A 15,877-nucleotide genomic window follows, 5' to 3' on the forward strand; every position below is an offset into this window, starting at 1 on the left:
AGCGCGGGAAGGGGCGCGCGCCGCCCGCCGCGCCGCACTTGTCCAACGTGGAGAACCCAAATACCAGTTTCAAACACTTGGGAAACATTCGGCCCCCCCGCACCGCGCATGCGCCCCGCCCCCCACGGCCCCCTCCCCGCGGGCCCCGCCCCCGCCGCATCACGCCCCTCACCGGCCCTGCCGCGCGGGGGGTGTGGCTTTGTCTGTCACTTTGGCTGGGGAAGGGGTCTCGGGAACAGGGGCGGCGGGCGAAGCGCAAACTTTACTAGGAGTTTCGCACTTGGAAGCAGAGCCTGTCGGGCGGCAGTGCACGCCCACCGGGGAACGTGGGGAGCAGCCGGCCTCGCCGAAGACCCGGTCGGAACCGACTTAGTCGTGGAACCAATGCCGCCGAGGCCATCGCTCGCCTGGGTTGCCACCTCCCTATACACACCCAGCCCCTCACTCTCCAGGGCCCCGCCGTGCAGCCGGGCATAAGTAAGGCCCGAAACAGACTGGCAACGCCAAGACCCAATCCGCTCGCCGCCATCCCTCAATAGCCCAATCAAACCGAAGGAGAGGCGGGACGAATGAGGATAACCCCTCCCACGCTCTTACTACGAGAAACCCGCGTCCCGCGGGGGGCGGAGGGAGGGGGCGCGCCGTGCAGGGCGGAAGTGGTGGCGCATGCGTACTTGCACGGCCAGGGAAGCCATCGGACCGGGAGGGAGGAGACCTACCATTAGGCGGCCGGACCACCGCTCCCAGCAACCTCAGCGGCTCGCGCGCCTGCGCGGTCCTCACCGCCTTCCCTTTGTGTCGCCGGCTGGAGCCCAGTGCCGAGCGGCTTGGAGACAAAGGGGCCCAAGAGGGGAGTTGCATTCGTAGCCGGGCTCCCGCAGAGGGCGGGCGATCCCGACCCCATCCCGACTGTGCCCTGGGATCCGATCTTATTCGAAAGGCCACTCAGATCGGGGCGGGGCAGGCGTCCGGGACCCGCTCCCCTTGCCATCTCGGCCTCTCCCCTCCCCCCACGGCCTCTCTCCCCACCCTAATCTCCCGGATTTGGGTTTTCTGAAAAGCCCCGCGCAGAAGATCCCGTTGCCTAGGCGACGGACCAGCGCGCAGGCCCGCCGCTTCCGGCAGAGGCCCCGCCCCGTGGGCGTGGCCGCGCTCCGCCTTTGTCCTCGGGGCTCCGGCCTCTATGGCCACCGCTAGTGCCTCCGGGGCGGGCCTCCGAGGCAGCGGTCCTGTGCAGCTCGCAGGCTTCCTTCCCCCAGGTGGGCGGGGTGTCCTGTCGGGGTCTCTGACCGTGTAGCTGGCTCAACTCTACCTGCTCCCGGTCTCTGCGGGCTGAGCAGGTGCCCTGGATCCCGCGGGATGCTCCTCCACAGACTCCGAGCCCGGGCGCTCAACTGCTGTGCAAACTGGGAGTGCTCGGCGAAGGGAGGCATGTTGTCAAGAGGCCAGGCCATTGGCGATTTTTAAATTACTGTATGTTAGGGGCGCCTGGCTGGCTCAGCCCGTGGAGCCTGCGACTCCTGATCTCCATCCAGGCAGTGAGTTCCAGCCCCAAGTTGGGTGTAGAGATTACTTAAAAATAAAATCTTTAAATAAAAAGTAAAGAAAAATAAATTACTGTGTGTAAGCCACTAATATTTCAGATCAGCCCAACTTTTATACAATAGGTTGTTATCCGGTGGTACTCATTCCAGCGATCGTACGGCATTTCGTGAGAGGGATGCCAGTAGAGCAAATGAGACTACATTGAGCTGTTTTGTCTTTGAAATGGTTGGTTCTCGTTCCAGCGTTGTTGCGGTGATAAACGACGAAGAATGTAGCACTTTGAAGTAAATAGATTCGATCTTCACTCTTAAACCCCTTCATCCCTTCCCCACATCAAAAGAATGCTCGCTTTGATAATTGGGAAAATGGTTATTTTACTTATGGATTCACACTTCTTTCAGTCTTGGCTCAGTTTAAAGCAAACGATGAAGTTTCATTTCATTTTATACAACAAAATGTATTGGCCACTAGTCTGCACGAAAAGACTTGAATACTATGACATTATGTGGCAATAGAAATGGTATGTGGGATATAGGATACAAAGTTGAATAAGAAAAATAATCACTAAAAAATAATTAATTTTCGGGGCGCCTGGGTGGCGCAGTCGGTTAAGCGTCCGACTTCAGCCAGGTCACGATCTCGCGGTCCGCGAGTTCGAGCCCCGCGTCAGGCTCTGGGCTGATGGCTCGGAGCCTGGAGCCTGTTTCCGATTCTGTGTCTCCCTCTCTCTCTGACCCTCCCCCGTTCATGCTCTGTCTCTCTCTGTCCCAAAAATAAATAAACGTTGAAAAAAAAATAAAAAAAAAATAAAAAATAATTACTTTTCTCTGAGAGCAGACAAAAAATTTTAAAGTACTATTAGTAGATCTTTGCATTTATTGGCTCTAGAATGAGTGTTTGTCTGAATTTAAGAATAAAGGTAAGAAATAATTTACTGCTTCCAGGGATAAGCCAGTTTGAACTAGGGTATCTTAAAAAAAATTTTTTTTTAAATGTTTATTTATTTTTGAGAGACAGGGAGAGGGGGAGGGGGGAGCGGGGGAGGGGTAGAAAGAGAAGACATATAATCCAAAGCAGGTTCCAGGCTCTGAGCTGTCAGCACAGAGCCTGTTGGGGGCTCAAACTCAGAAACCATGAGACCTGAGCCCAAGTCGGAAGTTTAACGCACTGCGCCATCCAGGCGCCCCTGAACTAGGTTATCTTTTTTAAAAATCACGATATTATCTGAATAATGATTCCTTTCATGTTTCCATGGTCTTCACAGACACAGAAACAAAAGGTTATCTTAATCATTCAACAAGAAATATTTCGTGAGTGCCAACCAGGTGCTAGCTACTGCTTAGGCCCTGGGGATACAGCAGTGACTAAGGAGCTTACATTCTATAAGATAGTTTACCCTATGGGCTAAAAAGCCAGAAAATATTTTACTAGCTTTATAAAGTTCTTAAAAAAACATAACAATGACTTAACAGTTTTCTGAACAAGGTTAGAAGACCAATGGCTAAAACGTAACTATGATCGTGCATTTTAAATACACTACTAAGGAAAAGTAATTCTGAAAATACATCGAAGAACCCTGGCTGTTTTAGTTCTGCTCTTTGGGGTGTGTTGCAAGATGGATATTAAATTTTTTTTCTGAATTATATTTCTAGTTTAACTGGTGATACTCAAACTCATGGGAGAATAAAATCAGAAGTGAACATACAGTTTTTGTTTCTTTTCAGGTGCTTAAAAAATACATGCTAACACATTTATTTCAAACTTGAAATACCTTAAACACTGTGCTACCTTATCTACCCTACTATGGGTTTGCAAGACTTGGCCTTGAAAGCAAAGGTATTACTGAGAACTACATTTTTGGTTGTCATTAAGGACTAGGAAATGGCGTTCAAGATACTTTGAGATCATTATTTCTTTTTTTTTTTTTTTTTTTTTTTTTTTGAGAGAGAGAGAAAGCGAGCAAGCAGGAGAAGGGCAGAAAGAGAGGGAGAGAGAGAGAATCCCAAGCAGCCTCCACACTGCAAAGCCCAAACCCATGAACCATGAGATCATGACCTGAGCCGAAATCAAGAGTAGGACGCTTAACCCGCTGAGCCAAGCAGGTGCCCCTGAAATCATTAATTCTAATATACTTCTTTGTTCTGACCCAGCGTGAGGAGGAGTCCCTCCAAATTAACAGGATTCTCTTTTTTGGGAATATATTTGCTAATCTTTCCAGTCATTTTTACTATACCTGAATATTCAACCTGCAAAAGGAGTTGTATTTTAATTATTCATAATTAATCATATTTTAATTATTCTGTATCATTAAATAGAGGGTTATGCTTATCATAGTTTTGATGATTTCCGGAAGACTTAAGAAAAAATAGAATTGCTGCCAGTTAGGGCTGAACATATTACACGACCGGTTTTCTGAAGACAGAAGATCCCATTGTTCATTTCAAAGTCATGTCTTTTCTATGGCCAATTCAAACATGCCAGCTATACAGATTCATGTGCAGGATTTGGTCTTCAGTGTCACTAAATCTGTTTTCAAAACTTCTAGCCTTTCCCGTGAATTCCGTGTGTTGTCACAGATTGCCTTTTGTTCATTTTCCTCTTTTACCGGCACATCTAATATCTGGACCAGAGCTTTCCCTAGCAGATATTTTACTGCCCAGATTTCCTCCCACAGGCACAACAGGTGGATTTCACAGAGTAATTCAGCAACCCTTTGCCGAATTTAATCTGCTTACAGTGAGAGAGTTCAAAAAAATTTACAATCTCAAGTACTCAGAAAAATATACACATTGTACTACAAATAAGAGACAGTAACAAAGGAACCAAAATAGGGATGCAGAGAGCAAGGGAGGGATACCGTGCCAGTAGGACTTTGAGGAGTCAGGGAGCCTGCGCTTAGCACTGAGGGAGAAGTCGCCTAATTCTCAACCACAGGTTCTAAGGCTTCAGCACTATGCATTAGAACAGAGTTGACGTTGGACTACAATTGAGCTTGAAGCAGAATTGCAGAATTAGACTTCAGGGATCTTGAAAGAAAGAAAAAAATAAGGAACATACCATTTTGTCTCTGGTTAAGAATTTTCCTTTCAACTGAATGACCAAAACAAACCAAAAAAAGGAAAGAAAAGAAAAAAAAAACTTAGGGACCTCTGTGCGGTTTTGAGGAATGTAAAAACAAAGGGGATTTCTTTCCTTTCTCTTTCTCTTTTTTGAGACATTGTTTTGCAAGACATCAGTAAGGGTACTTTTGTCAAGACAATATGAAAGCGACTTCAAATGAATCCGCCTTTTAAAAGTCCCACTGAAACCGCAATTCAGATTGTTTTTGTTCTCGAGAGGAGATGATACAGAATGTTTAACCTTAATGAATCCCAAGTAGACACTTCCCAATACTGGCACTTGATGAATGGGGCGGTTTCCAAGCTTTGGTCTTGCATCCGGAGACAGAATGCTGTCTTGGGGTGCAAGTGTGCCTTGTGCTGTTAAGTGGAGACGTGCTGTGTGCGTCTTGGGGTATCAGTATGCTGTGCTGGGGTGCACACGTGCCTTGTGCACATTGGGATCATACGTTGCTGTGTTGGGGTGCAGACGTTCTGTGTTGAGGTGATGTGTTTGCTGTGTGTGCGCTGGGGCACAAACGTGCTGTGTTGGGGTGCAGACGTGCTGCGTTGGGGTGCTGATGTGCTGCGTGTTGTGTTGGGGTGAGACGTGCTTCCTGAACCGGCGAGAAGCCGGAGGCGGGTGCCCGCACGGTGAACTCCGGCACGGGCGGGAGGTGGGCACCGGCCCTAATTCGTCAGCGCACAGCCCGCACGACGGGCTCCAGGGAGAAGAAGGGCCCTCTCCTCCGACGCGAAGGAGCGCCTCTTCCTACCTCCTCCCGCGCCCGCGCCGCGCCCCGCCCCCAGCGCCACAGCAGGCGCCACACAGGCCTGTGGGAGGCGCCGCGGCCGCTTCCTGACCCCGTCTTCGGGGGTTGACAAGGCCGAGGCAGGTCATCTTCCGGAATGGGCGGGCAGGGCTGCGACCCCTTCCGGGATGGGCGTGGCGTGGTCAGATCCTTTTCCGGGTTGGGCGGGGCCTGGGCGTCCGCCGTTCTGGGTTGGACAGGTCACGGAAAGCCTTTTCCGGGGTAGGCGGGATCTGGAGGCCCTCTTCCGGGTGGGCGGCCCCAGTGCGAGTCCCTCCCGGATGGGCGTGGCGAGCCTGTCCCGCGGCCGCAGGTCCCCAGGCTCCGAGCCGCGCGCGGGCAGGCCATGCTGCGAGCGTGCGGGGCGGGCGTGGGGCCCCAGCTTCTGCGGGCGGCGCTGGGCCTGGGGGCCTGGCCCGGTCCGGAGCGGGCGGCGTCGGGGACGCGCGGGCAGGGCTGGCTGCAGCCGGCGGGCCACGACACGGGCGTCAAGGTGTACAACAGCCTTACCCGGAGGAAGGACCCCTTGATCGTGGGCAGCGCGGACGCCGCCTCCTGGTAGCCGCCGGGGACCTGGGGGACCGGGGTGCTGGGGACCAGGGGCGGGAAGGACTGTGCGTCGGAAGGTTCTCAGGTGGAAAGCATTCAGTAAGTGACAAGTGCGTGGCGGCACAATTGGAGATACTGTGCTGTAGTCACGGGTACTTGACAGGCTTGGGCTGGGAATCCCCCAAACGTGGTTCTATGATACCCTGAGAATGTGGTGTCCTTTCTTGCAAGTATGATTCACGTGACGGATTGTAACTGTGTTCCTAGGTATAGCTGTGGACCAACTGTCTATGATCATGCACACCTTGGCCATGCTTGGTGAGTGACCCCAGTTTGATTTTTCACGCTTCAAGCGACCCTTTATTTTGGAAAGAAAGAGCCTTTTGCAGGTTTTTTCCATTTCTCAAGTGGCAGCTTAATACCGAATATAGTCCTGGTGCTGTGGGAAGCACACCTGTTAACAGTCTCTCATTTCGTTCTTGTAGTAGTTCTAAGCGCTCATGCCCATTTCACAGGTGAGGAAACTGAGGGAGGCAATGAGGAGCAGTGATAAATGACCTGTTTTGGAATTAGATGTTTAATGCAATGAGGCCATTCCAGGGGTTAGGAGTCAGCTGGTGAGTTATTTCTGGCCCCACTATCTTCTTTCCAACTTTGGACAAGCCACTTTATTACCTTGAGTCCTGCTTTCTTTATCTTTGCGATGGGGACGATAATTGTATCCGTCTTTTTTCAACCTGCACAATTTTTTGAAATAACGCCCATACAGTGCTGCTTGCAGAGTGCCTGAAGTGTGACGCGTGGTGGGGACTTCACAGTTAGTGTGAGGAACTTCCCCGAGGTCACACATTCAGGAAGCCTGGAGCCTGGTGTCTCTGATCTCCCAGGTACTCACTTTCTCAACCTGCTAACCATCAGCTGCACTCCTGCCTACCTTTGTCAGAATTGCACTTTTCCTAATACTTTCTATGTTCTCTCATTCGTGTTTTAAACTTGTTGTGTTTCAGACCTAGACTAAAAGTGGAAAGCTACCTGTACTCATTACACTTTTTAGAAAATCATGTATCACCCAGGAAGTTTGGAGCATTTTTTGTGTTTTGTTAACATCAGTGGTGTGGGAATCCTTTCTTCCTTCACTGTGGGCTAACAGCGTTACTTGTAAAAAGCATATCTTGACCTCTTTATTGAAGTATGAAATATGTTGGGGAAGTATTAAAAAACAAGAACTCTTCCCAACCTGGAAAAACCTCTCCACAAAGGCAGAAGAGAAAGCAAAGTTTATTGTTGAGTAACATTAAATCAGAACGGGACGTGGTCACAGGCAGCCCGCTAACAGGATTGCAAAGACAGAACTCTCAATCTCATAGAGCCAGGTGGGTGACACTTGTGAGATCAGGTGGGGTTTGTGACGTGCAGCCAGATGACACGTCCGGCCCATCCCCCTTCCTTCCTTGATGACTTTATTTCAGAAGGGTGGCTCTTAGCTCTGATGGATGTTAGCAAACAAACGGGGTCCCAGTGATCAATACAAGTTCTGTTTACTGAGCATTGATGCCGCAAACTGAAGAAAGGAAATGTTTCACTATAAAGCTGCTTAGACCGAAGGTCTTCTAGAAGCCATCCACACAATTTTCCACTTGCCCAGGAAACCTTTCCCCTCTGCATGCACGAGATTACGTTAGTGTGTCATGTTGGGGTTTACACTGATTAATAAATACCTGAAACTCAGAGCGCCTGGGTGGTTCAGTCAGTTGAGCGTCCGACTTTGGCTCAGGTCAAGATCTTGCAGTTTGTGAGCCCCACATCAGGCTCACTGCTGTCAGCATGGAGCCCATTTCAGATCTTCTGCCCCTCCCCTGCTCATGCACGCTCTCTCAAAAAAAAGGAAACATTTAAAAAAAAAATAATATCTGAAACTTTAAAAAAAAAAGGTGGCTCTCGGGTCCTTGAGAGTTTTTTGGTCGTGGGACTCAACAGAGGCTTCCTTAGCCATTAAAACCATCTACATAAAACATTTCATAAAAATTAAAACAAACTTTTTTTTTTTTTTTTTTTTTTTTAATTTTAGAGCACACATGTGTGCCTGGGAGTGGGCAGAGGGAGGGACAGAATCTTAAGCAGTCTCCACACTCAGCGCAGACCCTGGCACGGGGCTCAATCCCACCACCTTGGGATCATGACCTGAACCCAAATGAAGAGTCAGGTGCTCGACCAACCGACCCACCCAGGTGCTCCTTACATCCATTTTAGAAGGACTGAGGAATTTCTCAAAGAAAGGGGCGGTGGGGGGAGAGCCTGTTTCCTTATTTTCAGCTAGGAGAACCAAGCCTCTTGATTATAATTTGTACTTGCCCTTACAAATAGAGAAAAGAGTACAAATGTTAAGTGTACAGCGGAATGAAGTGTTCATGGCTCTTAGAGGGAGACATGTTACCGACAGCCTAGAAGCCTCCCCAGCGCCCCGTTCGTCAGTCTCTCCCCCCCGCCCCCCACTCCCCTCAAGGATAACCGCTAGGGAAGGCTGGGCTGGGAGACAGAACCCATTCTTCAGGAGTCCTTCAGGATGTCCCTGGGGGTGGAAAATCTAAGAACTACAAGATTCTGAAGATATGAGGTCGTACAGGCAGGGAGGGGCAGGCCTGGCTCCACTGCCCCTAAGGTAAAGTTCGAAGTCTTGAGGTCGTCTCTGCAGTTCTATAAGCCTGTCCCGACTTACCGTCCAGGCTCACGTCTCCCCACCTTCCTCCCCAGGTAGCCACACTGGCCTCTACTGAAAAAGACGTGTACCGGGCACCTGGCTGGCTCAGTCAGTATGTGTTTGCGACTCTTGATCTCAGGGTTGTGAGTTCAAGCCCCACCTTGGGCATAGAGTTTACTTAAAAAAGAAAAAGAAAGAAAGACGTGTAGTTAACAGACACAACACCTGCTCTTGCTGTGTGCCAGGCTCTGCTCTAAATGCTCTGCAAACACCAGCCACTGTAACGCCCTAACGGCACCGGATGATGGTGCTGTGATCCCCCAGCTACAGACAGGGACATGCTGGGAAGGGGCTGACATTGTGGACATGGAGTGGCCCCTGGGGGAGTCATGCACCTGTGGCCTCAGTGCCATGAAGCCCTTAAACTCCTCAGAGCCAAGCATGTGACTCTTTTCACTTTGTGCTTCTTACTTTTTCTCTGAAATCTCACTGCTTGTAGGGTCTTTCCCTGCTCAAGCCGCAGGAAGGGCATGGTGACGCCTGTAGGAACTCGTGCTGCACAGGCCTCAGGATCGCGTCCAACAACCCCTTGGGGTGGTGGGATTTTGCCCAGTTTCTGAGTAAGCAGTTCAAGCCTTCAAATGATTAAATATCTTGGCAAGGAGTTTCTGACATCGCTTTGTCACCCAAGCTGCGTTCAGGGAGTGGGGGTGTGGCAAGCCCAAGGGGTGTGATAACAGGGCTCGTCTTCGAGGGAAAAGGATGTTTGGAACTTAGAGAGGTTGTGCGGATGACAGATGAGCGTGAGACTACCTGACCTTGAGCTTTAAGGTTGCTTTTACGAGAAGCCAGATTCTTTTTGCAATTTATATCCAAGTTAGTTGGCGTTTAGTGCAATAATGATTTCAGGAGTAGATTCCAGTGATTCATCCCCTACTTATAACACCCAGTGCTCATCCCAGCAAGTGTCTTCCTGAATGCCCCTTACCCATTTAGCCCGTCCCCCTACCCACCTCCCCTCCAGCAACCCTCAGTTTGTTCTCTGTATTTAAGTCTCTCTCTCTCTCTATTTTTTTAATGTTTATTTTTGAGAGAGAGACTGAGTGTGAGCTGGGGGGAGGGGCAGAGAGAGAGAGAGACACAGAATCCGAAGCAGGCTCCAGGCTCTGAGCTGTCAGCACAGAGCCCGACACAGGGCTGAAACCCACAATCCATGAGATCGTGACCTGACCCAAAGTCAGACGTTCAACTGACTGAGCCACCCAGGCGCCTGTGAATTTAAGAGTTTCTTATGTCTTGTCCGCCTCCCTGTCTTTATCTTATTTTTCCTTCCCTTTCCCCATGTTCATCTGTTTTATATCTTAAATTCCACATGTGAGTGAAGTCATATGATATTGTCTTTGACCAATTTCACTTATCATAATGCCATCCAGTTCCATCCACGTAGTTGCAAATGGCAAGATTTCCATTCATTTTGATTGTTGAGTAATACTCCATTGTGTATATATATATACCACATCTTCTTTATCCATTCATCCATCGATGGACGTTTGGGCTCTTTCCATACTTTGGCTATTGTTGATAGTGCTGCTATAAACATGGGGGTGCATGTGTCCCTTCAAAACAGGACTCCTGTAACCCTTGGGTAAATACCTAGTAGTGCGATTGCTGGGTCGTAAGGTAGTTCTATTTTCATTTTTTTGAGGAAACGCCATACTGTTTTCCAGAGTGTGAAGCCAGATTCTTGACATTTAAAATTTTTTTTATGTTTATATATTTTTTTGAGAGAGAGAGAGAGAGCGCGTGAGCGCAAGCTAGGGAGGGGCAGAGAGAGGGGGAGAGAGAGAGAGAATCCCAAGCAGGCTCCATGCTGTCAGCACAGAGCCTGACGCGGGGCTTGAACTCCCAAAATGTGACATCATGACCTGAGCCCAAATCAAGAGTTGGACATTCAACTGACTGAGCCACCGGGCACCTCCAGATTCTTGACATTTTAAATGGCTCTTGAACCCTTTTGGTTTTATAAGTTTGAGTTGCCCCAGTGTAGCCCACGGATAAGCCGATGTGTTAATATTCTATGATAGTTTTACACGTTCTTTAGGAGTGACATCGTACAGCTTTCATCGTACTTGCCTCGGTTTGTTGTTACTGCTGTTTTGCCATAGCGAAACATTACAGTTACTCTAGAACATGAACTGGATGGTAACAGCTCTCTGTAGTTTAACCACCTAGTGCCATTGTATCAGCGGTGAATTTTTATACAATCCAATGGATGTAAGCGCACTTACCAGCTCCAACGTTAAAAGTGCTAATACTGCACCTGACATTGAGGGGATGCCTTTGTTAGTTTCTCGCGAGGACCCGTGTGGGCCCTTCTCCTAGCTGCACGTGAGCTGTCCGTTCTGTCACACACCCGACTGCTCTGTGGCAGCCTGTTAAAATGTAAGGCGCTCCGTTTTAAAGATCACAGCGGTGATTTTCTGCATTAAAGACGCCCTAATACTTACTTCCTTGCAGCTCATATGTTAGATTCGATATCATTCGAAGGATCCTCACGAGGGTTTTCGGATGCAACATCATCATGGTGATGGGAATCACGGACGTGGATGATAAAATCATCAAAAGAGCCGGTGAGGTAAGCGTCGACGACGACCATGTTGATCGTGTGAGTGTTCTGATCCCTGCGTGGCAGTGCCGTGGCTGTTGCACACGTGTGTTTTATGTCTCACTGTCCGTGTGCGACCGAGCGAGGATGTGCTGACAGGTTCTCAGAGGAATCCCTGTCCCGGTAAAAGAGGCCTGTTCGATTCTGGTCGCCAAAGCCTTTGATGCCGAGTCTCGCTCTGTCCCGGTCTCCTGCTTGAACCTCATCCTTTTCCTGGCCCCTCGGCCCCCCAGCCTCCTGTGCAGAGGGAAGTCAAGGGCCGCTTTGGGCTAGAGAAACTGAGCTCATGGGAGGCTGAATTTTCCCACCTGCTATGTGTGAAGCGAACGGGGCACTTACAACTCATACGGTATTTAGGGGAAGTTTTTTGGGGGGAGGTTTTAACTGAGGGGTTGAAGTTAAATATTATAGTTAAATTTTTAAAAGTCGACTTTCAAAGGTTTGTCTCTTCTGCTTGTCATAATTAGCAACTTTAACAATTATCTCTAAAGATCTGTAAAGCATTGTTAAATGGTCCAATCTGTTCAAAAGCCTACACAGAGCATGTGACATTCCTGTTGTTTTAGAAGATGTATGTATGTACTGAACACTGTATGTGCTATTTTTTTTCTTTAGGAAACCAGCTTATAATGTTTTATAGTCTGCTTCCTCCACTTAGTGTATTTTGAGAATTTTCTTCACGTTCTTAAATATTCTCGAGCATTTTTAAATAGCCTCATAATTGGGGCGCCTGGGTGGCGCAGTCGGTTAAGCGTCCGACTTCAGCTAGGTCACGATCTCGCGGTCCGTGAGTTCGAGCCCCGCGTCAGGCTCTGGGCTGATGGCTCAGAGCCTGGAGCCTGTTTCCGACTCTGTGTCTCCCTCTCTCTCTGCCCCTCCCCCATTCATGCTCTGTCTCTCTCTGTCCCAAAAAAATAAATAAACGTTGAAAAAAAAAATTAAAAAAAAAAAATAGCCTCGTAACATTCCATCACATGGACGTATCATAATTTATTTACCGTTCTTAGTTTTGGACTCTGAAGTGTTTCCATAGTCAAACTTATTTTCTAGAAACCACATCTCCCTGTTTCTCACAACTTGCCTTTTTTTTTTTTTTGTAACTTTTATTTACTTAAGAAATCTCTACACCTGACATGGGGCTCGATGTCACGACCCTGAGATTAAGAGTCGCACGCTCTTGGGGCGCCTGGGTGGCGCAGTCGGTTAAGCGTCCGACTTCAGCCAGGTCACGATCTCGCGGTCCGTGAGTTCGAGCCCCGCGTCAGGCTCTGGGCTGATGGCTCGGAGCCTGGAGCCTGTTTCCGATTCTGTGTCTCCCTCTCTCTCTGCCCCTCCCCCATTCATGCTCTGTCTCTCTCTGTCCCAAAAATAAATAAATGTTGAAAAAAAAAAAAGAGTCGCACGCTCTGACTGAGCCAGCCGGGCGCCCCCCAATTTGCCTTTTTAACAACTCGACAGCATTCCATGCAGGGGGCTATGCAGCAGCTCCCCGTCTGGGCTGCGTCGTTTATAGCTGTTAAAGATAGGGCTACTGTTAATGTCTTTTTTCCATAATGTCTTGTTTCACTAAATACTTTTCCCAAAATGGAATTTCTGGTTGAAGGAGGAGTGGGTTCTTTGATAAGGCTTTTCTTCTAAGAGTTGGGCCACTCAGAGCGTTTACCAGCGGCACTGAACTTGGGCTCCGGCTTTAAATGTGTTTCCTCGCGTCCCTCGGCACAGCTGGGTTGGCCAGGGGGCAGCTTAGCCGGTGTGCCGTGTTCCCCTACGGTAGACTCAATCTCCATTTCCAGAACTGTCCCCGAGGGTGTATCGAGCCACCAGGGGTCAGACCTCCGCCTGGCTTTGTGCCCATGGAGGTGAGGGAGACCCTTCCTGGCTGCACGGAGCTTGTGTCCCCTGTGAGGCAGACGATCCCACAGAGGGATGCTCGTGTGTCACATGGCTCATCTTCTAGCCAGGATGGGGGACCAAAGGGAAATCCATCAAACCGCCCCGGAATTCAGAAATGACTCCCTGGAGGAGGTTAGCCCGCTGACCCACAGTTAGTGTCAGAACAGGGTTGAGTCCCGGGACACTGGCTGCACGTTCGGTGACAGAAAGACGATACCGCAGGCTGGGAGCGGAGAGCCGGCAGGCCGGCCTGGGTCACCGTCCCTGGTGCCCTGGTGGCTTCCATTCTGTCTCTGCCGCTGGGGTCAGGTGTCCCCCTGGTCCAGCCAAGGCCGTGCAGACGCGGGGAGCCATCCCTTCGTCGGGAGCTGCAGTGAGGGGCAGACGTGAGAGGACAGCAGGGAAGGCAGGGGCGAGGGGTCCCCGGGCACGTACCGCTCTGTGACAGCTGGCTGACCCCACAGGAGGAGGGGCTTGGAGTGGCTTCCCCAGGACTGTGTGACTTGAGTGCGTGCTCAGCCACCTCGCTGGGGGCACAGCCTTCTGATTCTAGAGTGAAGCTTTTGAGCAAAGGAGCTGGCCTGGGGAGGGGCGGGGGGCAGGGAGCTGTGCTGTTGTCTGGAATGTGCTAGGAGCGGAGGCTGGCCTGGGCAGGCGCTCAGCAGGGGCTGAGCAGGAAGGCCTGTGTTCAGAATGGAGATGGCACCCAGAAATCCGTGGTCTCTGACGTCGTGAGCACGTACTTGGAACACGGCAGCACGAGGCGTTTGGAAATGCAGGTCGGTTAAGGAGGAAGGTGACGCTGTGAGTGTTTCCTCCATCCTTACCCTCAGTGGGCACCTGACAGCCCAAATGGGTCCCTGAACTTGATGAATCGGGCTCTGCTATGAATCTGCAAAATCGGGGGTGGAAACCTCGACCTGAAAGGCCTGGGTGGAGACGGTCAGGCTCTGGAGGGTCCCAGGGGAAGGGGTGGGGGTTGGTTAGCCAAGTGGGTGACGGGACACATGTCCCAGGAGGGGCGGCAGCGGGGGTAAACGCAGCTAGAGGGAAGTTAGAGGATTTCACAGATACCATGAGGAGGCAGCGTGTGTCAAAGAATTGTGTTATACTTAAGGGCACAGGCATGCCTCATTCGGTTAAGTGTCTGACTCTTGATCTCAGCTCAAGTCATGATCTCATGGTTCGTGGGATCAAGCCCCAAGTCAGGCTCTGTGCTGACCATGCAGAGCCTGCTTGGGATTCTCTCTTTCTCTCTCCCTCTCTCTCCCTCCCTCCCCCTCCTTCTGTCTCTGCTCCTCTCCCGCGTGTGCTCACTCTCTCTCTCTCTGTCTCAAAATAAACCAAAAACAACAACAAAAAAATCATCTTCTACTTACACTATGAACAGGCTGGTAGAATTGGCTGAAAGATTCTGTATGCAGAGAGCGCTTAATTTTTGACCCCTGAGAATTTCCATACTCGTCCCGTCATAGGATGCTAATGTGGCACTGGGTAGATCTCTTCAAGATATATCTGTAGGATGATAAAGCACGTATCTGAAGCATGGTTATGAAAACATCTATTTGTTTTTTAGTATCTCGCAAAAAAGGCTGTCTTTTATCCAGTGCAACCTTTTTAGGTGACGGCGGTATTCTTCGTGCCATCTGCTCCAGCACTTTTAAAATATTTTAAATTATAACATGCTTTTCTGAATCACTCCCTTGACTTTAATTTTTGGCTCAGTGTTACAGTTTGTCGGGGATAAAAACCACAGACGGGTTTCTGGGGTGAGAATTTCCAGAGGAAGATGATACATCTGCATAGTCACCGTTTGTAAGAAAACTCGTAATGAATGTGGCATAGAGACTTAAGCCAAAGGTGTTCTTTCTGTGCTTCAAGAACACCGGCCCCTGTTGCTCTTCTTTTTGGGAGGAAGGCTGGACGCTCAGCGTGAGTGCCAAGGCCCGAGCAGTGGGGCCCTTGCCAGGGGGAGAACCAGCTTGAAATGGTTTATGATGGTCAGGGTGAGCTGGACAGGAATCTGAAATCACGGGACTAGGACGCTGTTTCAGCACCTGCGTCCTACGGTTTGCTGGGGGGGGGGGGGGGCGGGGGGGGAGCAGTGCCAGCCCAATGGTAGTGGGATGACCAGCTGCCTAAAAATCAAATTTAAAAACTTTACTTTTAGAATATGATTCCACTCCTCCCTGCAAAGCCGGCAATGGATTGATATTCCCCTTACAATTCACTGTCACTCAACATTTCCGAACCATGCCCTCTGGGCTCGTGCGTGTGAGCTGGAGAAGCCACAGGCGGAAGAGGGGTTGCGTGTTTGCAGTGTGGTACTTGCTAGGTCGTTACAGGAGCGTGTGTGTGGCGTGTGCGTGAGTGTGCATGTGTGCAGCTGTGCGTGTGTGCGCGTGTGCATGTGTGCAGCCGTGCGCATGTGTGCGTGTGCATGTGTGTGCAGCTGTGCGTGTGTGTGCTGCTGTGTGCACATGTGCATGTGTGCGGCCTTGAACGTATACGTGCAGCCGTGTGTGCGTGGCCGTGTGTGTGCATGTGCTGCTGTGCGCGTGTGTGTGCAGCTGCGTGCATGCATGTGTGCTGCTGTGTGCATTGTGCGTGTGTGTGC

The 15,877-nt window shown here is 50.0% G+C and overlaps 2 protein-coding genes across 4 annotated transcripts in view; one reads left to right on the top strand and one right to left on the bottom strand.

Moving 5' to 3' along the window:
* The window catches only part of ING1 (inhibitor of growth family member 1), a 7,346-nt gene extending 6,451 nt beyond the window's left edge, over positions 1-895 (bottom strand). The window contains exon 1 of the mRNA XM_040487077.1: positions 720-895. Within this exon, the coding sequence (XP_040343011.1) occupies positions 720-861 (142 nt within the window). The 5' untranslated portion in view covers positions 862-895. The remainder of the gene's footprint in view (positions 1-719) is intronic.
* Positions 896-5,738: 4,843 nt separating this feature from the next.
* Positions 5,739-15,877, top strand: part of CARS2 (cysteinyl-tRNA synthetase 2, mitochondrial) — a 45,151-nt gene continuing 35,012 nt past the window's right edge. Inside the window, exons 1-3 of one of the 3 annotated variants that reach the window (XM_040487081.1) lie at positions 5,739-6,013; positions 6,272-6,322; positions 11,220-11,337. In XM_040487081.1, coding sequence (XP_040343015.1) covers positions 5,802-6,013; positions 6,272-6,322; positions 11,220-11,337 — 381 coding nt within the window. In that variant the 5' untranslated portion in view covers positions 5,739-5,801. The remainder of the gene's footprint in view (positions 6,014-6,271; positions 6,323-11,219; positions 11,338-15,877) is intronic. The other 2 variants (XM_040487079.1, XM_040487080.1) reach the window with 2 other exon arrangements.

This window comes from Herpailurus yagouaroundi, unplaced genomic scaffold, assembly GCF_014898765.1.
Source record: "Herpailurus yagouaroundi ecotype Mexico unplaced genomic scaffold, PumYag 164, whole genome shotgun sequence".
In the NCBI taxonomy this organism is placed as follows: domain Eukaryota; kingdom Metazoa; phylum Chordata; class Mammalia; order Carnivora; family Felidae; genus Herpailurus; species Herpailurus yagouaroundi.